The sequence below is a fragment of the Staurois parvus genome, unplaced genomic scaffold, assembly GCF_062004578.1.
Source record: "Staurois parvus isolate SC_StPar_1 unplaced genomic scaffold, SC_StPar_1.0 ptg000077l, whole genome shotgun sequence".
In the NCBI taxonomy this organism is placed as follows: domain Eukaryota; kingdom Metazoa; phylum Chordata; class Amphibia; order Anura; family Ranidae; genus Staurois; species Staurois parvus.
In genome coordinates this window covers 5,585,387-5,612,840 of record NW_028317873.1, presented here as the reverse complement: position 1 = coordinate 5,612,840, position 27,454 = coordinate 5,585,387, and the positions used below count along the sequence as shown (strand labels likewise).

The window sequence follows — 27,454 nt, the reverse complement described above, 5'->3', positions numbered from 1 at the left end:
GACTTGTTCACACCATTTGTGGTGCAGAAACGCATGCAAGAGCACGCATTGTCCAGCACAGCAAAGAAATGCAATGCCCTCTGCAGATGTGCGCAGGTACCATGATGAAAACTTAATTGCACCTCCACATGTCTAGTAAACACAGAGGCATTCACAGCCACCAAAACGCATGGCACCACACTACTGTGTGGTTAGGTGCAACACACTTTTATAATAATATGCCTGCAGTATTTTTGCATGTTCCCACACGTTAGGCAGCCCATTGAAATTAATGAGCTGAGGGAAAAAAAAGTAAAAAAATGCCACATTCGCACCGGTCCTCTGGCCTGTACAGCATGAATGAGGGGGTTGTTCATGTGGCTGGAGCCACCTGTTACACTATGGGGACACAGCAGTTGTATGAACACAGGTTTTAATCTGACAGGTGTGAAGGCGTGGGGAAGTGGCTCTGAGTGCTCACTGTCTGTGTTCAGGGCTGTACACCTGCACACATATGCTTGTCAAATTAGGACCTGCAGCATTTCCATTGTGTAACATAGGTTGCCTGCAAACAGCGCCAGGCACAAAAACAAACCACTGATTCCCACTCTACAGGCCACAGCACCCATGTGAATGAGCCCCAAGACCTCAATTACACACACAGCTTTATTTATGAACTCAGTACAATTTTATCATTTAGATTTCACAGGAATATGGTTGGGATTGTGTCCATTCCATTAATAATGTTTTTAGTGTATTTTTACCATAAATATAATTTGGATATTTTCTCTGGGGGGCTGTCAGGTATGCTGTATAATAACAAACACGTCCCACCTCCACAAATCCCCCACACATACATTTCTCATCAGGTTTGTCCAAAAACTGCATTTCAGTCTAAATAAGAAAGCAAACAATAGCCAAGTGCAGATTTGGAAGAGCAGAGCAATGGACATGTGTTAGGATTACAATGCAAAGAAAATAAACACAATCATTGTACAATAAACACTTTAGAAGGAAAAAATGCAAAACATTTACAGCACACATCAAAACACAGCGTGAGTGGGGTCTGGGGCAATTCACCACAATATCTCTTCCTCCCCAAACCACCACAGGCAAGGACTTGCTGAAAATAACCTGGCCTATTACAAGGAAAATTCACCCACTACTGCATCTCTTTATATAACATAGGCCACACCCACCACTGTCATTCATTTGGTCAGCGAAAGTGTTTGCACCTGATTAATTCTCTTCCCACCTGCGTTAACCCTTGGTATACAGGCCCCACAAATCAGAGTCAGAAAGAAAGCCACAGTGAAGTGTACCTGTGCAGCATACAACAGAACATTGACAGGGATGTGAAAGGGAACCCTATTGGCAATATTTCTTGGTCCTATGAGCACAATTCACTCCAGATTATCGCATAAGTTAAGGCAGTCACATGACCACATCTCACATGCAATACTGAAAATGTCAATTCACTTTTGCTAGTATGCAGCATTTCCCATAAATCGGAAAAACACTCAGGAAATCAAACATAAAAAGACCTTACACCCCGGTCACATCAAAGCCGATTTATAAATCTTGTGACTTACAGTGAAGATGCCGATTTCCTTGCGATTTGCAAGACATCTGACACAGATATCTATGCAAATCGCCACAAAAGTAGTACATGTACTACTTTAGAAATCAGTGTCGGAAACATACCCATGTGACCGCTCTAATAGCAGACAATAGGGTGCGACTTGGCATACGATTTGCAAGTCGCATGTCATGCAAATCACATGCCAAGTCGCACTCAATGTGACCGCTATTAGAGCATTCATAATGGTGTGGTTCAAACTTGGCAACAATTTCTAAAGTAATGAATACACTACTTTTCATGCGATTTGCAGAGAGATCGGAGTCAGATGTGTTGCAAATCGAACTTTAAATCAGCATGTCCCCTGACTTTGAAATCATGCGACTTCACTGTAAGTCACATGATGTGACCGTAGTGTGAGTCGCAACACTTCAAAATCCGCTTTGATGTGACCGGGGTGGCCCCCAGTCACATCGGGTGCAATTTGGCATGCGAGTTGCATGCCAGGCGACTTGCAAATCGTAGGCCAAGTCACACCCTATTGTCCACTATAGGCTCCATTCACATCCAATATGATTTTGAAATCGTGCGACTTCACTGTAAGTTGCCCTATTTCCAAATCGGATTAGATGTGACTGTGGTGTTAGCCCCTGGTCACATCGGGTGAAATTTGTCATGTGATTTGCAAGTCACAGGGCATGCAAATCACATGCCAAGTCGCATCCAGGGGGCACGATTTCAGGTGCGATTTGGGAATTGAAATTGTACCTGATATCGGATCTAATGAATATGAATGTGAGTGTCTTAACATATGCGATTTGCTGCAGCACAATTTCAAAAGTAGTTCTTGTCTAATTTTTTCTGCATTTTGTAGCAATTGCACATATAGACTACAATAGAAATCGCAATGCAAAACACAATTGAAAACACTTAATTATAAAATAACCACCTCCACATATAATATAATAAAATAGTTACCCTACAACACAATCAACACCCTCCCCTGAAGGTGTACAAAATCATACAAGTGAAAGTGTTTTTACAAATTCATCCTATAACTTAATAACTGTGCAATATAATCTCTACACCATCCATCTACTATTCACCTTAAATAAAATAAAATATATTTATAAAGTCCACTACAAACTAAAGTCCACTGAAATTTCTTTACAGTCCACCAGAGAAAAATCCAAACAATTCTTACAACGGTGTCCAAAAAATTACATCCACCTCAAAAAAAAGAAAATTCATATAGTGCATTACCTTTTATAAATAAATCAAAATTATTTTAAAAAACATCACATAATTAATATAGTGAATATTTGTGAAAAATGGTGAAAAAACGTGAAAAAAACGTGAATCAGTGAAAAATAAGTGTATATAACACTCATCAGTGCCACATCAAAATCAAAGCAAAATTTAGTGCACACTTCTATTTGTAGTAAGGGTACCCTTACCAACCATCCCAAAAAAGTATGCTTCAAACACTCAAGGAACTCTCATGGTTTTTATATAGTGTTAATGAGAATAGTGGTCTATGATTATGCATTAAGTTAATTTTGTGGACTGTATAGAAGTAGATAACAAATTTTATAGGTATATATCGGACATTGCTGGCATTGTTCCCTTTTCCAATATGGCGGCGAGTGTTTCGACGCCATGAGGAGGAGGGGTACAAATAGAACTTGTTTGCTTGACGGTCACACCCCTTATGATTAAGTCGATGACGAAACGCGTCAAGGGATAGTGACGTCAAGACGTTTTACCGAAACCGGAAGTTGACTGGTGGCCATTTTGGAGAAGGGAAAAGATCGTGGAAGCACACCTGGACATTTCCCTGGATGGCTGTGAGATTCCTTTCATTCCCTAACATGCGATTTTAAAAGCTTTACAATGTGAGCAGCTTAAATAAAAGTATACTTTGTATATTTGATTGGCGGTATCACGCTATGTTTTATATGTTCTCTTGGAGACACTGAATATAGAGTATCTGAGGAGTTCAGAGAGTGTCATGATAACAGGAAAGATCTGAGAAAGACCCATGAGAGTTCCTTGAGTGTTTGAAGCATACTTTTTTGGGATGATTGGTAAGGGTACCCTTACTACAAATAGAAGTGTGCACTAAATTTTGCTTTGGTTTTGATGTGGCACTGATGAGTGTTATATACACTTATTTTTCACTGATTCACGGTTTTTTCACGTTTTTTCACCATTTTTCACGAATATTCACTATATTAATTATGTGATGTTTTTTAAAATAATTTTGATTTATTTATAAAAGGTAATGCACTATATGAATTTTCTTTTTTTTGAGGTGGATATAATTTTTTGGACACCATTGGAAGAATTGTTTGGATTTTTCTCTGGTGGACTGTAAAGAAATTTCAGTGGACTTTAGTTTGTAGTGGACTTTATAAATATATTTTATTTTATTTAAGGTGAATAGTAGATGGATGGTGTAGAGATTATATTGCAGTTATTAAGTTATAGGATGAATTTGTAAAAACACTTTCACTTGTATGACAATTGAAAACACAATAACTCATTGGTAAATCTACAGAAAACACAGTGAAATTGCCAACAAAAAGCACAATTTTAAATCGCATCTAGTGTGAACCAAGCAGGCAATTCAACAAAGGAAATAAATCTTTGAAGGCATGCGGTATCTGCAATCTCAGATAAGGGTCTGTTATAGATTTGGAGGGGGACTCCATGCCATTATTTTATAAAAAAAAATTTTTAAATCCTTTTCTCTCACTCGCTCGCTCTTCTCTCTCTCTCAGCTCTTGGCTTGACAAACCCTTCCCAAAAGGGGGTGGAGTGCAAACCAGCATTATCAAATCAAACATTAGTTCAGGCTCTTATCTCATCCCATCGTTTGACATTCACATAAGGTGCAGCTTTAAAGGTGTTTGAACAGACAAGGCCTCATTCTAATTCACATTCTAGGGATCATTTTAGACAGAAAGCAAATATGCTGCCACCAGCACATGTATATTAGGGTAGCCACCCAGGGAGATCATGCAACTTTATTGCCTTGGTTGGGATTCAAACCAACAACCCTAGCAATGTGAGGCAGCAGTACTAACCACTTATCCACTGAGCTGTTGAACACTAACTCAGCCTGTTTTTCTGTGGTGTGAATCCACCCTAAGTCCCTGGGCAAGGTCAGTGTAACTAGCCAGATATCTCAAATGTGAAACAAATGTTGTGCTATGTTGCCAATGCAGATGTATGTTGGTTCTATGTATCCCAATACAAAGGATTGCAATACTAATACAGGCGTACCTCGGTTTACCAACGCCTCGATTAACGGGTTTAAGCAGCCAGGACTGCAAGATCCTGAAAAGAAGCAGTAGATGGCATATTTCCAGTGTCAAAAAGAAATGATATATTATTTGGTTAGCTGGGGATGCTGGAAAAAGCTAAAAATGTACTGGATGCTTTTTCAATTTTGTACTGGCATGGTTTTGCAAAACAAAATGTTTTCTTTATATTTTCCTTTTTTCAGCACTTTACATTTTAACAAACGGAACTGTGTTTTCTACGGAGACATATATCAATTTTACTGCAGTGACGGAAGAGTTTGGGCCTTTGGAATTTACCTGGCAGTTTGCAGACAGGCCACCTGAGCGAACAACTAGAAGAAGTATAATAAAAAGATTCACCCTACCTAACATGTATGTATCCAGTTATATGCACATAATATAGAGAGCTGTAAATGAGTGCTACATGAAAGAAAGCCTATGAAATGCCTAGGAATCAGACATGTTTATTGCATCACCACTGATGCCTTATTGGCATTTGCAGCACACCGCAGAACCTTCCTCTGCTGCACTGAAGCCCCCTATTTCTCCATTCCTGAATGGATGTCAAGAACTATTGATGTATCAAATGTTGCTAGAGGCACCCAAAGACATTAAATGACTTTGGCAGGATAATGAGACAATCTAATGTTTATGTCCTAAAGACAGCAATAGCCACTGCTGTCAAAGCCCATCATTGGAAATAACAATGGAACAGGGTGGAATACCATGTCTGACTACTATTGTTGCCTCCTGTAACATTGGAACTGTATACAGCCACTCTCTCTATAGCCAAAACATGAATTTTCACATAATTTCCTAAACACAAAGTGCTGCATTATCTCAGGGAATGTTATCTGCCCTGTCCAGTTCACTTCTGTGACCTGCAGAACACCCATTATGCTATACAGATGACCAGGAGAGGAGATATTCAGTATTCTAACACACTTACAGTCCTAGGATGACAATGTTGTTTCTCCATAGATACACAGTATAGTGAATAAACGTTGTCACCCAGGGATAGAAAGTGTGTTACTGGCAGGATCACCATGTGATAATAAAGGAAAAATAAGTAAAAAAGTGGAGATCTAATGCAGTCACTATATCTGGGGGATTGGAAAGCTGCGCTAAATTACATTTTTGTTCTTGAGTTCTGAGTTCATAAGGCATTTACACAACAAACAAACCTGACTTTTATCACCAGAGACAGGGCCCTGCCTTTAAAGCGGAGTTCCATTCAAAAGTGGAAGCTCCGCTTGTTTGCCTCCTCCCCTTCCCTCCACTGCCATTTTTGTCACCTTTTGGGGGGGAAGGGGAGAGCAGATACCTGTTTTTGACAGGTACCCGCTCCCACTTCCAGCTCAGTTTGCCTCGGCAAAGTGAGCCAGATGTTCGGCCCCCTTCTTTCCTCCCGCAGTCCCCTGGGAACCTTCACAGGTCCCAGAAGACTGCTGGATCAATCAGAATGCACAGCACGACTCGCGCATGCGTAGTGGACACTCGGCTGTGAAGCTGCAAGCTATCACAGCCTGGTGCCCACAGTTGTGACGCCAGGGAGAGAAGAGGGAGAGAAGGGACAGCGTGGGTGAGCACATTGCTGGACCCTGGGACAGGTAAGTGTGTGTTTATTAAAAGTCAGCAGCTACAGTTTTTGACTGCAACTCCGCTTTAAGTTCTTTGCTGGGTCCTGCACTAGCTGGCTAATAGGACTGAAGCTATTCTTTTTGTGAAACTGGATGACAGTTACCTGATACAGCCAAGCAAAGTTTTCCAAGAGGCTCCTGCAGACACCAATGTCAGATGCTCATCAAGGGATATTGCCCATGTACCACTGGTTTACCCTGATAGGTTGGTGATGGTGATTTCTACAGTGTTCCATACCCTTCCAGCATCAGGAGCTATACATCAATAGTTGACCAACTCAAGGTGATGCCATTAGCAAATTGTATAAAGGACAATCAGGGGAACTGATAAAGGGTGTCATAGACACTCTCTTGAATTCTGTTGGGATGCAACACTGAAAGTGCGGATGCCCGCACCCAATTTGTGAACCTCTCAGAGACAGGTACATGAATCTGTATTTGAGATGATGTCAGAGTGTCCATGTTGGATGCTGCTTTCTCAGTGCAATCACACCCTTCCTTTCTCTCTAGCCACTGTGCCAATCACACTGGCAGGTGCATGGCCAAGGAGTTTTGTACTGGGGAAGGCGGCGTCTGTTGGTGAATTGAGAGAATAGTTCCCCATGGGGTCTGCTTTACATTTGATTGACAGAGCACGGCAGTGTGTAGATCCATAGCCTCTATTCAGTTCAATAACTGCTTTGGAATCCACTTACTGTCGTATGAGGTCAGTCAAAAGTAAAGAGAACATGATGGGGAACTAGTTTTTCAATTCACCATCGGGGTATGCCCATCCAGTGTCAAGTTATTTCCCCAATATGCACATTGCCATATTTCGGTAGCTAAATCACCTTTGTTTACACATACATGACATCTTTCTGTTACAGGCATGGCCCTCTCTGAGTACTGGCGTACTTCTTGTATAATAACCAAAAAGTGCAGCTCTAAAAATTATTCATAAATATACATCAACCAATACTGTGTAAAATAATGAATATTACACATATATTTATACATTGTGAACCACTCTTCTTCCAGTTAAATTGTGCAAATAATAGTAATTTTAAATAATAATCATCACATAAGTGTCACAATTTATAAAATTACTATGATTTGCACAATTTAATTGGAGGAATATGTGTAATATTCATTATTTTACACAGTATTGGCTGATGTATATTTATTGAATAATTTTTAGCACTGCACATTTTTTTTTATCTTGGAGTACTGTGATATTACTAGGTATAGTGCTAGCTGCTATATATAGTTTAATACTGGGGCCCTAGCGCATTTCTTCCCTTTTTTCAGTACCTCCTGCATGCCAGCTTGGAATTGGTCTTCTAATTATCAACAGTTTTCTAATCTGAGAACTGGTGAGAATTCTTTATTAAAGGATGACAACCGCCTTTCAATTAACAATAGTGTTGTCAACCTGCCATACGCTCTCCTTCAGTTAGCCATTGGGCTGCCTATCATGTCTGCTGGAGGCATGCAAAGCTCTGATAAGGAGCTCAACTATCAAGTGAAGGAGTGCACATGACAGGCTGACAGGTATCAATGCTGCTACTAATTGTGAAGCAGTGGATTAGCATTGTCAGCCTTCAACAGGGAGTGCTGTTACTGACAGATCTCCAGATAGGGAACTCTGCAACAGATTAAAAAAAAATGTACTTACATACTACATACATATTCAGTGACGTATGATGCCAAACATACTAAAACATAGATTTTGGATTTACATTTAATTTAATACATTATTGATTTGCTTTAATATCAAAGTTATCTAAATATAATAATACTTTGAAGAAGGGCTTATTGAAGACTGTATTGCCCCTTGACACACTGTCTTGTGTTTTTGTAATATGAATTTGAAGTTTTGAATATCTGATGATATCTTTTTTTCTTTTTTTACAGGTATAGTATTGTAGTTAAAGCTTCAAACAAATTCCACTCCTTCTCTTCTGATGTGCACACAATATTTGTGCAGAGAAAGGTTATTCCTAATCGTCTTGTTGCCAGTCCATCAGTGCTGATAAATTCAAATGTCAGTTTTTACTGTAGAATAAATTCTGGAACAAATGTTAGCTATTTTTGGAATTTTGGAGATGGAACCAAAAGACTTGGAAAGTACAATGACACACATGTATATAGAAGGTGAGGACAGATTTCAAACTAGTATACTAGAAGAATCCCAGTATAACTGTGTGAGGGCAGGATGTTCTGAATTTCTGTGCTCAGTGACAACCTGAACTTTGGAGTCTTTGTCTGTTAGTAATCAAAACTACAGTATAATAGTTTAATTATAATATGTGGACTAAAGTACTCGAATGAAAGACTGCCTGGGAATACCAGGTGCTGTAAGCTTTTCTCCTCCAGAGTGAAGGAGGCATCTGAGGTTGCTGCGTTTTGAGAAGTATCTCGGAGCAGATGATTCTAGGGCAGTCTCTGAGGTGGTTTGCGCCATCTTTAGGTTGACTTCGGCAGAAACTTGATAGGTTAAGTACACAGCGTTATCAGGCTTTTGCCTTGCATGTTCTCTCAAGCAGAAGTTATGGGCTCATTATTATAGATCACTTTGACTGTTTCACCGCTCCAAAACCAAATGAGGAGGTGAGGTCTATCTTAAATCTCATGGCACTAAACAAATTTCTAAACGCCCTTCTGTTTTGGATGTAATTGGTCCGATCAGTGGTGGCCTCTCTGCAAGAGGTAAGTTGCTAGTGTCCATAGTCACCAATGACGCATATCTTCATGTGCCAATTTTTCCAGGTTCATCAAAGGTTTCTGCGATTTGCAGTAGAAAAATCACCATTTTAATTTTGTGGTACTGCCTTTTGAGCTGGCCACAGCCTCCCTAGGGTTCACAAAGCTCCTAGTCCCAGTGCTGGGCTTGCTGAGGATGCAGGGGTTGTCAATCTCAGGATACCTCAATTGTCTTTTGCTCAGGGAGCAGTCAGTGCCCAGTTTAAAGCTAAATATGAAAAGCAAATATTATCCATTGATACATCTCTGCATAAGGAAATGGCATGTGATTGAAGCGGTTCCCTACATGCAGTTCTACTCCAAGTCTTTTATAGAGGAACATTCTGTCTGTCTGAAACGTGAAGGTCCAAGCATTAGATTTCCAGAGGACTCTGTCCTCGGGATATTGCAAAGTTCTAATTGGTGGTTGATTGTTCAGAATCTGGAGAATTGGAATTTTCCTTCTAGTTGTATGGAAGATAGTAACCACCGATTCCAGTCTCTCCGGTTGGGGGGCTGTTTTGGAAGGTGGCTACAGTTCAAGGGACTTGGTCTCCACAGGAGAGAATACTGCCCATCAATATCTTGGAACTTTGGGCAGTTCATCTTGTTCTGGATTATTGGATGAACCAGTGGCACAGGTTGTGGTCAGGGATCAGTTGACAATGCCATGGCAGTGGTGTAAATCAACCACCAGAGCAGCACCTGGAGTTGTGTGGCTCAGGAAAATTGAACCACATACTGTCTGGGGCAGGACAGCATGTGCCCTCTCTGTTGGCAGTACATATTCTAGGTATAAAAAACTGACAGGGTTTTTTTTTCCCAGTCGTCAACAGCTAATTCTGGGACAGTGGTCCCTGGGTTCCAAGACAATCTTGGCAATCTGCCATCATTGGGGATCTCTGAATATGGATCTGCTGGCTTCCAGGTTCTACAACAAGTTGAACATGTTGTGCCCAGGACTAGAGTCCCACTGGAAATAGGGGTAGATGCACTGGTAACACCATAGGGACCAGTTCTCTGTAACCTATGCCTTTCCCCAACTCAGCTATTGCTGTATCTTTTGTGCAGGATCTGGGATGTGGTGACACTGATAATAATGGTAGCTGGCCTAGCCCAGGAGGGCTTGGTATATCAACATAGTGAATCTGGCAGGGGATGCTCCTTGAACACTTCTGGTCTGGCCAGACCTATTGTTTTGGGTCCATAGTGTATTCTGCTTTATGATTGCTAGGATTGAAGGCTTGGCTATTGAATCTCAAGTCTGGAAGTCTCGGAGGGTCTTTGGTCCTGTTATCTTTTTACTGTTGAGAGCCAGGAATCTGGCTTCAGGGAGCTTCCATTACAGGACCTTGAAATCTTATTTGCCTGGTGTGAAGCAAGGAATTGGCACCCTGCAATTTAAAGATTTTTGTCCTTTCTTCGATCAGGAGGGGAAATTAAATTGGCTTTAAGTACCATTAAGGTCAGATTTCGACTCTATTCATTTTTTCTAGAGACCATTATTTTCTCACTCCTTGATTCGTACTGTGTGCAGGATGTAACGTGAACAGTCCCACCTATCAGGCCACCCTTGTGTCCTTGGGACTTGAACTTAGTCTTGCCTGTCCTTCCAGAAGCCACCTTTTAAACTAATTTGAGAAATGGCATTAGTCCTTTGACTCAGATGGTGGATTCTTTGGCTACTATCACTTTGGCAAGAAGAGTGTCAGAGCTTACGGCTTTCATGTAAGGAGCCGTTCTTTGTCTTGCATCATGATAAGGTGATATTGCATCCTCATCCATATTTCTTGCCTGGAGTGGTTTCTAGTTTTCACTTGAATGAGGACAGTGTCTTGCCTTTCTTTTTTCCTAGTCCACAGCCGGTAGGGGAAACATTTCTGGTCAGGAATTTCTGGTGAGAGCGCACTCTACCCATGTGGGGGCATCTTGGGCTATCCACCATCAGGCATCAGTGGCTCAGGTTTGCAAGGCTGCTACATGGTCTTTGGTTCATACCTTCACAGGGTTTTACCAAGTGGATGTCAGAGCCATGGAGGATACTGCTTTTGGCCTTGGCATATTTTGAACGGCAGAGTAGGTCCTTTGGGATTGATGTTGGTGGTTATTGTTTTATTGCTTTGGGAAATCCCACTTAGTCATGATTATAGCCTGCTCTGTGTCCAGTGAGGTACGATAAATTAAATTGGATTTTTTTTCTACATACTGTACAGTGAGGAACATAAGTATTTGAACACCCTGCAATTTTGCAAGTTCTCCCACTTAGAAATCATGGAGGGGTCGGAAATTCACATTGTAGGTGCACTCCCACTCTGAGAGACAGAATTAAAAAACAAATTCAGGAAATCACATTGTATGATTTTTAAAGAATTTATTTGTCTTGCACTGCTGAACATAAGTATTTGAACACCTAAGAAACAGCAAGAATTCTGTTTCTCAAAGACCTGTTACTGTGCCTTTAAAAATTCCACCTCTACTCCACTCATTAATCTAACTTAGTAGCACCTGTCTGAGCTCTTTAAAGACACCTGTCCACCCCACAGTCAGTCAGATGCCAACTACTACCATGGGCAAGACCAAAGAGCTGTCAAAAGACACCAGAGACAAAATTGTGGACCTCCACAAGGCTGGAAAGGGCTACGGGGCAATTGCCAAGCAGCTTGGTGAAAATAAACCCCTTATAGATCTCCAATTTATATACCAAAAGGCTGCCCATAGATGGGTCATTTTTTTTTTTCAATCAGCCAGCAGGATAATAAAAAAAAAATGAATGTATTCACTCATTCTCACAATTGAGGTGTATGGGGGAATCCTCTCCACTGTGCCTTTGTATTCTGACAGCAGGACTTCTCTGCTGTCAGAATACACTGATCATCAGCTAAGACCCCTGTTCAAGTAAACTTTTCCAACATTCTGTCAAGTGGGAATGGCCATACATAGATGGCCAAATTTGTATCCATCTATGGCCAGCTTTACACTGATGGAAATTGAACAATTACATGTAGCAGCAAGGCATTCTGAATGGGTCACCACATAGGCCTCAGGTGAAGCCAGTCCTACTCAGAGACTTCAATTCCCTCTCATGAGCTGCTCTTGTGTTGAGGCTGGGCTGTGTATCAATGAAGAATTCATCTTTCTTAGTCAACCCAAACTAAGCAGGTTCAAGCAAGATGATTATATGCCATTGCAAAACAAATCAAGACTCTTTAAAAACATATCTCTTCTAAAATGTTCTTGTATGTGTCAGTTCTTGTTTAGGACAGATTTGTTCATGTCTTCTTTTAATTTCAGAGAAGGGGAATACACAGTGAATGTTTCCATCTTCAACAACGTCAGTTCTGCATTTTTGACAAAGCAAATTTTTGTTGTGAAAGAACCCTGTCAGCCTCCTCCTGTGAAAAATATGGGACCCCTTAAATTGCAAGTAAGGAAAACCGTTGTGTTAATAGATAAATCCAGTCCATGTTATGTTTATCTCCTTAGAGCAATTCGTTTAAGAAAGATCCATTTATTTTTTTTGTATCAGCTAGGTAACAAATAGTTAACTGTAATGAGACGTTTGCCACTTCCTGGATCGCTGCCCCTTCTTGACTATTTACAAGTTCATTCATGTTTGGAAGTATAGCATTCCTCTATACTTCCATCATGCAAAAGAATAGGAGCTGGGGCTCTCCTGCACAAAAGTCGTCCAGTCATTTGTACACCCCTCCTTTCCCCTAGTCCATTTACAGAACACTTTGTATTCCATGAACCATTCACAAATGCTGGTATATGATCAGTTTAATTCTCCCTTAAAAGTAAACTCGACTTAAAAATAGTTGGAAACTACTTCACAGCTAATGCTGCGATAAAAACTTTGTACGTGTGCAAAACATAATGTATTTATATATTAAACATAATATACTTTGTGAATTCTTTGTGAAGGTACTTTCCTGAACACACACACACATGTACACAGTGTCAGGGTAGACTCCCGTACATATACAGCATCAAGGCAAATACATACACATACAGTGTCAGGGCAGACACATACACACTTTTTAAGAGCAAAAATATGCATGTTAAAAATGATGAATGTCCATGTGTAAGAATCCCAAACTACCTCACAGACAAGTGTGTTAGTTCCCTTTCCAAACAGTAATTATCTCCAAATGATAAGGGATCAACAGCGCAGGACCATAGAGTAAACCACATAATTTATTAAAAGTAGACATACTCACAAAAGTTACAGAGTAACATAGGCAAAACACACCGCACCATGAATCAACAGCGGGTGTACAATATCATATCATATGTCAATGGCCTTACTCTACGCGTCTAGTCAAACAGACATCTTCAGGGGATTAATAAATGAATATCAAATTATTCTTTATCACCTGAAGATGTCTGTTGAACCAGATAAAATGCACATAGGGTGAGGCATCTGATGTTTTACACCTGCTGCTAATTCCTGGTGTGGTGTGTTTTGCGTGTGTTACTCTGTTACTTTGGATAACTAGTAAAGGACCATAGAGGTGCTAGAGGTCAGTGGTATCCTTGGTGGTGGCCCCCCAATTGAACAATTTATCATTTGTTTTATCATTTGGAGAGCACTACTTGTCTGTGAAGTGTTTTGGGATTCTTACATGTGGACTTTCATCATTTTCAAGATTTTTGCATTTGATCTTTTATATATTTCTCTTTGAAGTTTACTTCTTTGTGAGTGTATTATATGTTATAGGAATTATATGTTATAGGACTACTAATTCACCATTTACTTGATGCGCATTGTTCATTATGGTTTAATATGAGTTAACTTTATTTTTTCACACACATATTTTTGTATTGATCACTACAGAGATAAGGGTTGTGTGTTGATGGGCTTTGGTTTACATTAAAAACTTGCTTCTGTCTACATACAAGTCTGTGTGAAATTTTATGTAGTTTAGAAAAACATCAAATGCAAGTCAGAGGAGGTCCAATGCATCTGTCAGTGAATTCTATTTGATCTCAGAAACATCTTAAACTGATATCAAATACAAGCTTAATGCTCCTGAAAGCACACTGCTTTTCCCAATTGACACAAGCCAAAACCCCTTTGGCACAGGTTGTAATAATGGCAGTAAATATCTGCCTGTGCCTAATGCAGAAGTCGCAAACCTAACTATAGCTGCTGCCACTTAACTTAAACCAATATGTGATGATACAAAATAACTGTAAATAGTGAAGCGCTATAAATCAAATCCTATCTATTAAATAAAGATAAATATTATATATTACTAGCTGTGCAGACACATTAGTGCTCAGTGACAGATTATTACAAACAAATAAATATCTCATTCCACAAGTATAAGTGAAACATGACCTTGAATAAGTGACAAAATACAAATAATTGTGAAATGATTCTTTAAGAAGAAAAAATTCCCGTGCTATTTATCATTATCTCTAAAAACACACTGTGTATATACAAACATCAAACCAATCAAATTATATATGTGTTAATTGAGAACATAAAGTCCATGCAAGTGAATCTGTGCTGATGTGATCTTCACTCCAGTGAAAAATGAACAGAAATCCTCAAATGGCAGCAATGCCTGCTCACCTCCACACATTGACCCGCACAGGGCCACAGGGCTATAATAAACAGTAACAGATCCTCTCCACTCCACTCCTCATCACAGGGACCATGGGATAGGAAAAGGACCTCTGCTCAGCGCACCTTTTCACTCCTCCTCCACTCAAGGTAACATATATAGGGTATAAAGCAAGAAACCGGCTCACGTGTGCCCAGCCGATCATCCAGTTCCTAGTCGTCGTGGATTGCGTCAGACGTTCACATCGATGGACTCGTCGCCGATATATATATATATATATATATATATATATATGTAATATTTCTCTTTATTTAATAGATAGAATTTGATTTATAGCGCTTCACTATTTACAGGTTGTAATAATACATTTGTAAAGTGCTGGAAGCATTTCATATAAAACCATATTATTTAAAATGTAATAAGCATGTATATTATTGTAAATCATAATTTATATACTTTTTAGATTCGACGATATGAAGACCTATACCTTGGAGTTACATTTGAAGCTACAGTAATATGCAATATCTCTCAAGGCCTTAAATACCACTGGTCTTTCATGAAACCTGATGGCACTTGCATTTTCTTGCCAGCTCATGTTGAGAATAGTAAACAAACCATTACATTGCCAGCATTTTCCCTTGATTATGGAAATTATACAGCTCTAGCTCGAGTAAGTAGACACCCATGTACACCAGCAACAGGTGTTCTTGTGTTTTGCTGTTTTATCATTTTCTGGAAATCTAAATAGTCCTGAGTTATTATAAATCTAAAACTACTAAAACAATCAACCTACTCTATGAAAGTCATCAATTATTTGCAATCGTGTTAGCAGCCCCGATTCGCCACCAGCTCCCACCAAGGGCATGAGGTCTGCCTGCTTTAATAATGAAATGTCCACACCAATAGCTTTCTAATGGTTTTACTTTGCAGTCTGCGTAGTAGTTTCTCCACTTCCACATTCCACATTTCAACTCGAACCCAAAAAGTCCAGCCAGTTTCCCAAATTCTCTATAAAAAGGGTTCTAACAGCTGCAAACAATCTGAGGCAGTTTAACTTGTTTATGAATGGATGATTTGTTGTTTTACTGCAACATTACATGACATCATAAACATCCTTGCCTTTAATCTGTATTTCTTTTTTTTTAATTCAGAAATAACGTTTATTGAGGTAAATCCATTAAACATACAAGAGTACAGACACAAATATAGGCAATAAAGTACTTTCCAAGGCATTTAATGTAACACAATTGGAAGAAAAGAAAGCAATACCATTACGCAATAACAGTAAATTAACAGCCGGTCCACAACTAAGTCAGTAGGCGCAAGGCCTGGAACTGCTAACCAGTCTTCCCATAATTGTTTGAATTTTCCTGGATAACCTCTGTGTTGGAAAATAATTTTCTTTAACCACTTGCTGACCAGCCACAGTACATTTACTGCAGCAGTGCGACACAGCTGCGCAAAATCACATATATATATATATACGTGATTTTGCATTTCGAGTAGAGGGCACGCGACCACTCTACCCGCATCGCCACCCACTGGAGCCCAGTGATTGCCGGCAAACACTGACAGGGAGAATGGCTGCATTGTTTACAATACAGCTCTCCTCCCTGTCAGTTTGGGCACACTGCTCGGGATGGCTGAGCACAGCCATCCTGATCAGTGTGCTTACAGTGAAGCACACACCCCCGCCCCCTAGTAAAACACTCTAATCACACAGTTAACCCTATGATTGCCTCCATTAGTACAGTGTCAGTGGTTTTTTTTTTGCACTGATCACTGTATTGGTGTCACTGGGGATGTCAGTGACCCCAAGTCAGTTCCCCCCCAGTTTTAAAATGTCCGCCGCAATCCCGCCATAAGTTGCTGATCGCGGCTATAAGTCACTGATTGCTGCCATAAGTTACTGATTGCGGCCATTATTAGTATTAAAAAAAAATTCCAGTATCTATACCGCCATTTGTAAACGCTATAACTTTCATGTAAACCAATTAATTTAAACGTTTTGGGATTTTGTTTTAACAAAGACATGTCACAGAATAATAAATACAGAAAAGGTGCAGCGCTTATAATGTGAGCTAATAAATTACATATGAATGCATATACTTGAGTGATGTAAATAATGGAATAGGTGGTAATACCAAAAATGATCACAGTGAGGCGCTCCAATTGGTGCTATGGTGAGATGAGTATACATTTATGTAAAGCAATCATTCAAATGAACTACTATGCAATGAACATAGGTGAAAATGACGTGACACTGAAAAATCAGTGTAAAGGTGATGATGAAATTAGTGACTGCAGTGGAATGGGTACATAAATAGCAATGACAAATAAAGTGCAATAATAAATGAATCCGTGAAAAATAGGTGACTTCCAGTGATGGTGACTTTGTGAAAATGATTCCTATACATGCATTCACCAGAAGCGCATATATAATGCGCATATACAGCAAATGTTGCACTCTCCTCCACTGGCAGGTCAGGCTATGTTGCAATCAGACACAGGACCATGAAACTTAGATATACCAAAATGGAGGGGTATCTTCAATACAGCAAACAATCCTCAAGAAGAACCAGGCAGGGATCCTGAAGAGTCAGCTCACAGAAGAGCCCAGAGAAAAATAGACTAATAGTGTAGCATTTTATTAAAGAATTGTAAAACATCCATGTGGACTAAGCAAATAACATGGAAACCACTTACAAAGATGGCCGCCACACCCTCGTACGGACATGGTGGCGTGACATCAATATGCATTTGCGTTTTGTTCGCACGCATGTTTTCAAAGGGGTACTCCTTTGTCACAGAATACATTTTGGCCTAAATTTATGACGAAATTAGATTTTTAAATTTTTTGTTACGTGATATGTTTTATAGCAAAAAGTCCAAAATATAGTTTTTTTTCATTGCGCAAAAAATAAAACCACACAGGCGTTCAAATACCACCGAAAGAAAGCTCAATTTGTGGGAAAAAAGGACATAAATTTCATTTGGGTGCAGCATTGCATGACCGCGCAATTGTCGGTTAAAGTAACGCAGTGCCGTAACACGAACCGCTTCTGTAACCACTTCCTGACCGCCCTATAGCATAAATACTGCTACAGGGCAGTATGGGTGCACAAAATCACGTGTATATATATATGTGATTCGCGCTCCCATGGTTTTCAAGTCCCTACCAGATAGCATCAGATTTCCCGTCAGTACACCAGTCATCACATTTAACCCCTTGATTGCCAGGAACACGCTCATACACAATAAACCTCCATTGCTAGTATAGTGTCTGAACGGGTCAATATCTTTGATCAGATCAGCACTATACCAGCGTTCACATTAGTATAATGTCCCCAAAAACGCAGAATTAGCGGGATCAGCCCCGGCACCTGCGTTTAGCGCCTACGCTTACCCCCCCCTTTCTCCCCCAGCAAGTGCAGTGTCAGTAGGTCACTGTCACTTGATACATTGCACACAAAACCGCAGTGTTCGCAGAATCAGCACCCATACTTCCCCCATTCACTGCCCAACCCGAAATTCAGGTGGAAGCAGCAAATTTAAATACCCTTGATTTTTTTAAGCTGTTTTTCATGGAAGATCTGTATGCATTGATTGTGGATCAAAGCAATTTATATGCATAATAATTCATTGCTGCCAACCCAAATTCAAACCTTGCCAGACCATTTGCATGGAAACCCATTACGGTTTCCAAATTAAATTTGTTTTTTGGGCCTAACCCTCAACATGGGCATTACTAAAAAAAAATGAATTGGTCCGCAGACCTTATTAATCATATGCCTGTGTTCTCTGCTGCCATGGCCAGTCATAGCTATGAGAGTATAATGTGTTTTATGCATTTCAACGACAGTACACTCTGTCATCCTCGGGGTGACCCTGAATTCGGCCCCTCGTAAATCACCTTAACCAAAAATTTGCAGATGTCTATACTCCCCAGCAAAAAATCTGCATTGATAAGCCCCTCATTAGTTTTTCTGGCCGCCTTGCATTCAAACAATTTCTCCCCAGAAAGCGTCTCAGATATGGGGTCAAGATGTAGCAGACCTGTGAGAGGGCAACAGGCTATACATATAAGTTTTGGATTTACGAGGGAAAAGATAGTCATGTGGAGCCCCCCGGATGCCCAGATTACATGGGGAGCAGTGGCAAGATAGTTTGGGACTTGGTGTCATCCTTTTTCCCTATGGGGTACCACTTATATGTGGACAATTTTTATTCAAGCGTGCCACTATTTAGACATTTGTACAATCTTGGAATTGGCCCATGTGGCACCGTGTGACCTAATGTGTGCCCACCATTAGAAGTGGGTGGATTCAGGGCGGTATAATCGAATGGTGGGCATACCACACACTTTTTCTGGCAGAGATTTTTTCTCTTTTTTTCATTCAGTCCACAGACTGCATACAAAAAAAAAAAAAAAAACCCCCCATATATACTCAACAAGGACCAGCGATGTACTGGAACATCATTGGACTTTGAATGGTTATACCAGGATGATGCCTACAGCTGCAGGCATCATCCTGATATAATTTTCTTCATCTGGTAACCGGCTTTCATGTAAAAGCAATCCTAGTGGCTAATTAGCTGCAGGATTTCTTTTGCAAGCAGCGGGAGGCGATGCCCCTCCCCTCCCCTGCTGCCTTCCATGGCCTTCTCGGGCAGTCCCGTGTCATCAGGGGACCCTGAGAATGCAGCTGGTGTTTCTGCCAGCTGACCATAGAGCTGATTGGAGACCAGAGTGGTGCCAATCATTTCTATAGTCTAAGAAATCGGAAGCTACAAGCATTTCATCACTTCAGTTTCGCAGGATATAAACAGCGCCATTTGTAGATTGGGAAAGCATCTGATCGCACTGATCTTGGTGAGATTAGATAATGTAAGGGCAGAGGAGATATCTAGAGTCTGATAGACCCCAGATTTCTCAAAAAAAGAATAAATGACAATGCCCATTGAAGTTATAGGGGATATTTGCATTCCCTGTGATAGCATTAAAAGTGATAAAAAAAATAAAAATAAAAGGGACAGTGTAAAAATAATTTAAAAAATCAAAATAGCTTAAAAAAAAAGCACCCTCGCCCCTCCACACACACACACACACACACGCACGCGTGCACCTGCGTGCGCGAGCATTGACCCTGTGCCAGTATGTAAAAACAGCGGTTCACCATACAAGTGAGGTATCGCCGCGAACATCAGATCAAAGGTAATCATTCTAGCACTAGACCTCCTCTGTAAATCTAAAATGGTAGCTTGTAAAGGCTTTTAAAACATTGCTTATGGATATTAAAAATGTATGCAGTTTGTCGCCAATGCACAGGGCATGCGCAGATTTAAAGCATGTCATGTTTGGTATCCATCATCTCTTATATTTTACCAAATAATTGGACAATATATTGTATTTTTGTGCATTAAAAGTAAAAAAAGTGTATTTTTTTGCAAGAAATATGCGTTTGAAAAATCGCTGCGCGAGTACTATGTGACATAAAAAATTGCAGCACCCACCATTTTATTCACTAGGGTGTCTGCTTTAAAAAAATATATAATGTTTGGGGGTTCAAAGTAATTTCCTAGCAAAAAATACTGACTTTTTTTATGTGAACAAAAAGTCTCAGAAAAGGCTTGGTCTTTTACCACAAGTTTTTGGAAGACGACAAAAAAAAATATATATTTTTTTTACACAAAAATTATTTATTGCTCACACATGCCATGGGCATATATGGAATTACTCCCCAAAATACATTCTGCTACTTCTCTTCTATGGGGGTACCACATGTGAGAGACTTTTTGGCAGTCTAGCCAAGTACAGGACCCCAAAATCCAATAAGCACCTTCAGGCTTTTAGAGCTTTATTTCCTCATTACCCTTCCAGGCAACCTATCATAGTTTCGGAGGCCCTGAAATGCCAGGATAGCAGCAAACCCCCCCCCCCCCCCAAATTACCCCTTTTTGGAAAGTAGACACCCAAAACAATTTGATAAGAAGCATGGTGAGTATTTTGCAGATCTCGTTTGTGGCCAGAAGTTTTTGTAAAATGAAGAAAGAAAACAAACACATTTTTTCTTTTCTTTTTTTTATATTTCAAAACCTTGTGAGAAAAAATGAGATCTGAAAAATTCTCACCATGCCTATTTTTAAATTCCTTGGGGTGTCTACTTTCCAAAAAGGGGTCATTTGGGGGGGTTTAGTGCTGTCCTGGCATTTCAGGGCCTCCGACACTGTGATAGGTAGTGAGGAAGTGTAATGAGGAAGTTACGCACCTTCAGGCTTTCAAAGTGGTCATTGGATTTCAGGCTCCTGTATGTGGCTAGGCTCCCAAAAAGTCTCGGTAGAAGTAGCAGAATGTATTTTGGGGTGTAATTCCACATATACCCATGGCTTGTGCGAGAAATATATCATTTAAATGACAACGTTGTGTGAAAAAAAAAATGTTTTTATCATTTTCCAAATATTTGTGGAAAAAAAATAAATCTTCCACTGACTAAATATGCCTCTCAGCAGATAGGGTATCTACTTTCCGAAAAGGGGTCATTTGGGGGTGTTTGTACTGTCCTGGTATTTTAGCACCTCAAGAAATGTGATGGGCAGTCAGAAAGTAAAAGCTGTGTAAGTTCCATTATCTATACTTTGTAGACGCTATAACTTTCACACAAAGCAATCAATATACACTTATTGGGATTTTTTAACCAAAAACATGTAGCAGAATACATTTTGGCCTAAATTTATGACTAACTTTGAGTTTACAATTTTTTTTTTACAGCCGAAAGTAAAAAATATTGTTTTTCTTAAAATTTTTTGGTCTTTTTATGTTTATAGTGCAAAAAATAAAAAGCGCACAGGTGATCAAATACCACCAAAAGAAAGCTCTATTTGTGTGAAAAAAGGAGGTAAATTTCGTTTGGATACAGTATTGCATGACTGCGCAATTGTCAGTTGAAACAGCATAGCAAAAAGAGGCCTGGTCATTAAGGGGGGTAAATCCTCTGGAGGGCAAGTGGTTAATCTAGCCACGGGTTGCAGGAAAGAAAATTGCTTGATTCCCCCATCAACACATTCAGTGTTGATGGGGAAATCCCTCTTGTTGAACCAATGTGGGGGGCAGGGGGACCGGCCAGGTGAACACAGTGATTACTGTTAGCGTATATAATAGCCGTTAGCAATAATCGCATGTAAAATCCAACAGGCTGATTGTACCCAAATTGATCTATCAAACAACTTGGGTACATTCAGCCTCCTATACATGGTTCGAATCTTGGCTGGCCCCCTCTGAACCGGCAGAGATTCGAATTGTCTGAGGGTGGATCAACTCCCAGCATTCTTTAATTTTGTAATAAAGCAATCCCGAGAGCAAGGACCATAAACACATAGAAATGGGGGCTCTGTCTCTCAATTGACCCTCAAAAAAGGATTTACAGTGTGTATAAAAATCGCACTTCCATTTTCAATCATTGAAGGAAGCAGGATTCAGATATAGTTAGGACATTCAAAAGCAGTTCAAAAGAGTGGTGCAACATGGAAAACAAAATGCTTCAAAAAAACAGGCAACTGGGAACTACCTGCAGCTCAAAGAGCTGCCTGAAGGACCTTAAGCTGGCCATACACTGTACAACCTGATTGTACAATTTCTGTACAATCTTCTTTGGATTTACCAAAACTATGTAATATAAGGACAAACCAAAGTAATCCAATCAATTTTATCAAATTAGGCAGGTTCCTGCCCTCCATATTTTATGGTATACCTAAAGACGGTTATATTATCATAGCATACAGTGGATGTAAAAAGTCTACACACCCCTGTTAAAATGTCAGGTTTCTTTGATGTAAAAAAATGAGACAAAGATAAATAATTTCAGAACTTTTTCCACCTTTAATGTAACCTATAAACTGTACAACTCAGTTGGACAACAAACTGAAATCTTTTAGGTGGAGGGAAGTAAAATTAAAAAAGCTACAATAATATGGTTGCATAAGTGTGCACACCCGTAAACTAATACTTTGTTGAAGCACCTTTTGATTTGATTACAGCACTCAGTCTTTTTGGGTAAGAGTCTATCAGCATGGCACATCTTGCCCTGGCAATATTTACCCACTCTTCCTTGCAAAAACACTCCAAATCTGTCCAATTGCGAGGGCATCTCCTGTGCACAGCCGTCTTAACATCACCCAATCAGATTCAGGTCTGGGCTCTGGCTGGGCCATTCCAAAACTTTAATCTTCTTCTGGTGAAGTCATTCCTTTGTTGATTTGGTTATATGCTTTGGGTCCCTCTACCTTGACTAAGGCCCCAGTTCCACCTGAAGAAAAACAGCCCCAAAGCATTATCCTGCCACCACCATGCTTCATTGTGGGTATGGGGTTCTTTTGGTGATTTGCAGTGTTGTTTTTTGTGCCAAACCTATCTTTTGGAATTATGGCCACAAAAGTGTAACCTTGGTTTCATCACACCATAACACATTTTCCCACATGCTTTTGGGAGACTTCAGATGTGTTTTTGTAAAATTTATCCGGGTTTGGATGTTTTTCTTCATAACAAAAAGGCTTCCATCTTGCCACTCTACCCCACAGCCCAGACATATGAAGAATACAGGAAATTGTTGTCACATGTACCGCACAGCCAGTACTTGCCAGATATTCCTGCAGCTCCATTAATGTTGCTGTAGACCTCTTGGCAGCCTCCCAGACCAGTTTTCTTCTCGTCTTTTCATCAGTTTTGGAGGGACGTCCAGTTCTTGGTAATGTCACTGTTGCGCCATATTTTCTCAACCTGATGACTGTCTTCACTGTGTTCCATGGCATATCTAATGCCTTGGAAAATCTTTTGTACCCTTCTCCTGACTGATACCTTTTAACAATGATATCCCTCTGATGCTTTGGAAGCTCTTTGCAGACCATGGCTTTTGCTGTAGGAAGCGACTAAGAAAATGTCAGGAAGACCTACTAGAACAGCTGAACTTTAGTTGGGGTTAATCAGAGGCACTTTAAATGATGGCAGGTGTGTACTGACTCCTATTCAACATTATTTTGAATGTGATTGCTTATATTTGAACACAGATATACAGTTATAAGAGGGTGTGCACACTTATTGTTTTTCATTTGATTTGTACAGATTATGAAAAGTTCTTAAATGATTTATCTTTGTCTCATTTTTTTACATCACAGAAACCTGACATTTTAACAAGAGTGTGTAGACTTTTTATATCCTCTGTACAGTGTATGGTCATCTTAACACCCAAATCTATTACCAGGTGAGACTTGACCATCCACCTAGTACAACTTAGAGACCGTGTAAACAGAAAATCAGATGGCAAGCCTTGAAAATCTGGGAAATGGTTGTCTTATACCAAAAGTCGAAGAAGCACAGACAGAGCTTGTATATTATGCTTTAACAGGAAAGGATGGCAGCCTATACTTATGAACATTAACTTGAAAAATGATCTGTCTAAGTCACCAAGAAATGGTGTAATGAAGAAATTATTTCTCTTTGCAGGGAGAATCAGAAATTACAAATAAAGTCAGTCTTTCTAATGGAAGCAGTGACTGCTAGGTAGACATGCTCAAACTACATCCAGACAATGAAGGGAAATTGTCTTCTGGTGTACTAGTACCAGTTAAATTGATGGAAGCTCAATGTCCTGGTTGAGGAAAATGGCAGAAACCACAATAGGAAGGAATGAGACTCTAGGCCTTAACACTTCCTTGTTCTTGTGAAATTCCAGAAAGGGTTCTTTACAGGAAAATTCTTCCAGTTTGGACACATGCCTCACAGAGATTATGGCAATAAGGAAAGTAACATTGTGGTGAGTGTAGAATGGGGAATATCCTTGATAGACTCAAAAGGTGTTTTTTAAAAGCCAAGAGAACAAAAGTCAAATCCCATGGAGTGTCGGGTGAATGCACAAGAGCTAAATGAGAGAAACTCTGTACAAAGTTCTTAAATAAATTTGGAGGCTAGCAGTCTTTGGAACAATAACTGAGATTTGCTCATTGGTAGTACTCATATGTCTATTATGCGTTCCATGTACAATGGTAGGTCTTATGGGAAGTAGACTTCCTAACTTTTAGCATCATAGCAATCATGGATTCATAAAGATTCCTGCCCTTCAGGCCATGGCTTTTATAGCTAGTGACTGTGAAGCAGGGTACTAAACTAGTCCTCAGGACAGAAAATCCAGATGTTCTTGAAGAGCCAACAGAGTGCCTGGCAGGAGTCTGATCAGGTCAGACTGGGTTAATCTGGAGCTACGAGGATCACCAGAAAGCCTTCCATCTTGATTCTGCGGGGCAGACAATGAAGGAGTTTCAAGGGAGGCAAGGAGCATGTTCCACGTTGTACTGATCGCATGGAGCCACTAAAGCATCAACCCCTTTCATATGGGAATCTCTGCAGCTGAGAACAAACCTGAATAATTTGTTGTTGAACCTGGAGGCCAGGAGGTCCACATCTGGAGTCCCTCACCTGTGACACATTTTCTGCAATGCCAGTTAAATGTGTAGAGCCCATTCTCCCAGATCCAAGCACTGCCAGCTGAGAAATTCTGACTGCAAATTGTCCACACCTGGGATGTTAACAGCAGATAAGGATGGAATGTGATCTTCTGCTCATGACAAAATATTCTCTACTTCTCTCACTGCAGCAAGACTGTTGTTAGGCTGTGTAGGGATCAAGGGAGATTAAGCGTCTACAAAACTGTCATTCAAATAAAGAAAAAGTCCACCTTTTTCCAGCCCCAAACAAAACAGAAACAGCTTTCTTCAGTAAAATGCAAAGGTGAATAGACTTTTCTTCAGCACAAATGAAACAAAGTCCTACAGAAAGCCTGGCACATTCTTGTGCTATTCAGATAATTTTCCACCTTTTCTGGATGTCACACGGTCCTCCTGCTTCCTAGAAGCTCTAGTGTATTCTGTTCTCTAACTCTATTGTTCCCACTGTTAGTGAGTTTGAGGTTTCTCTTGTAGAAGAAAAACTCTACTGTGAGCTGTGTCTAGGATCAAACCCAGATACCCAGAGCAATGAGTCAGGTCCAATACAGACTTTTGAAGGTTTAGTATTCAACCAAACCTTTTCAAGGCCTAAACCATCTGCTCCACATTGTTGGTCAGGGTCTTGATTGTTCTCTTAACAGGAAGTCTTTTAGATATCCTACGATGACAATGCCCTGTGAGTGTAGCAAAGTAACTTAGAACCTAGGTAAATATTTCTTTGGAAGACAGACTGAATGGCAGGGCCATAAACTGAAAGTGGTTAGGATCCACAGCAAAGTGTTGGAATCGCTAATATACTGGACAAATAGGGGCATTCAAGCACATGTCCTTTATGTCCACAGAGGCCAGAAAGTCTCTCTGATGAAGGATGGCTATGACAGACCTGGTGGATTCCATATGGAATTTTCAGGACTGATGAAGACATTCAGGGCCTTGAAATGCAAGATAGAAAGGATGTCCCCTTTTGGTTCTGGAACTGTGAAAAGATGATTTCTAATGCCTTTTCTGCAGCAAGAACATGGGAAGTTCTTGCTGCAGAAAACCTACAAGGGCTGCATGGAGGTCTGCTAATTTGTGTGGTGACACTCAGTTTGAAAGACATGAACCATGGAGGGAGTTGAGAACAAACTCATATCCCCTGGAAACTACCTCCTGTACCCAGGCATCTGAGATACTGTCTATCCAGGTGTTTGCAAAAGCCAACAGATGTTTCCCGACTTTGGAAAGTATAGGAGCCCCTTCACGCCAAAGAGGATATGTGTGGAGATTTGTGGGTCCAGGGTTTACATTGATACTGGGCTCCTAGTTTGGGTTTTTTCCTGAGGCTGAAGCCTGTGAGTAATGGAACCTTTCTTGGTCTTGGGCAGAAGAGGTGGGGACATTAGTTTACTTAGATTGAAGCCTAGGCTTCTTTTGCTGGGGCAGATGAATACTCCTTCCCACAGTGACATCTTCAATAAATGTGTCAAAAGCAGCTCACAACATATGGTGTTCCTCAAAGAGGAATGTGCAGAGAATGAATTTTAAATGTTTGCTTCAAATCCCAATATTTCAACCAAAGAGTTTTGCGCATGTTCACTGATAGGAGACTCGTACAGGAATTAAGACAGAAGACATCCACTAACCTATTTACACAGTAGAGCAGGGCTGTCTGCACAAGCACTAATTGCTCAACAAATAAAAGAATGGTGTTGAGAAAAGCTTCTCCAGCTATAAGGTTGGTATGTATGGTGAGAGAGATTTTTTTTAGGCATGGTTGTTTCAGACCAATGTACTGTAAATGGCCTCTTTCACGCCTCTTGCAAACAAATTGTCCTCTCTGTCCTAAACATACACCTCACTGTTCTCAAAATAATGTCTGTTCCTAAAGAATTGGGAAGACTGCTGATTCTTGACCTGCAAAAGACTAGGTTCCTATGTTGGGCCATCTACTTATTGAGAGGTTATGTTGTTTCTCCAGTGTACATGTCTTTGCATTTCTCACATCAATGGACTACATGTACCAGGTTACTTTGCTTTATTTTGGGTGTTAATCTGTTGTACGTGCACAGGAGCTGGGAGACATTTTATGTTAATAGAGTAGCATATCCTCTGAACTTTGAGATTCATCCTTAAGCAAATTAAGTTAAGGGGGGATTCTTTATGAGTAGACCAGCACAA

At 40.2% G+C, this 27,454-nt stretch overlaps 1 protein-coding gene across 1 annotated transcript in view; it reads left to right on the top strand.

Annotated features, from left to right (window-relative positions):
• Positions 1–5,069: 5,069 nt before the first annotated feature.
• PKD1L1 (polycystin 1 like 1, transient receptor potential channel interacting) overlaps positions 5,070–27,454 on the top strand; it is a gene marked incomplete at its 5' end in the record, with an annotated part of 209,426 nt that continues 187,041 nt past the window's right edge. The window contains 4 exon segments of the mRNA XM_089669435.1: positions 5,070–5,238; positions 8,400–8,639; positions 12,519–12,651; positions 15,264–15,470. Coding sequence (XP_089525561.1) covers positions 5,070–5,238; positions 8,400–8,639; positions 12,519–12,651; positions 15,264–15,470 — 749 coding nt within the window.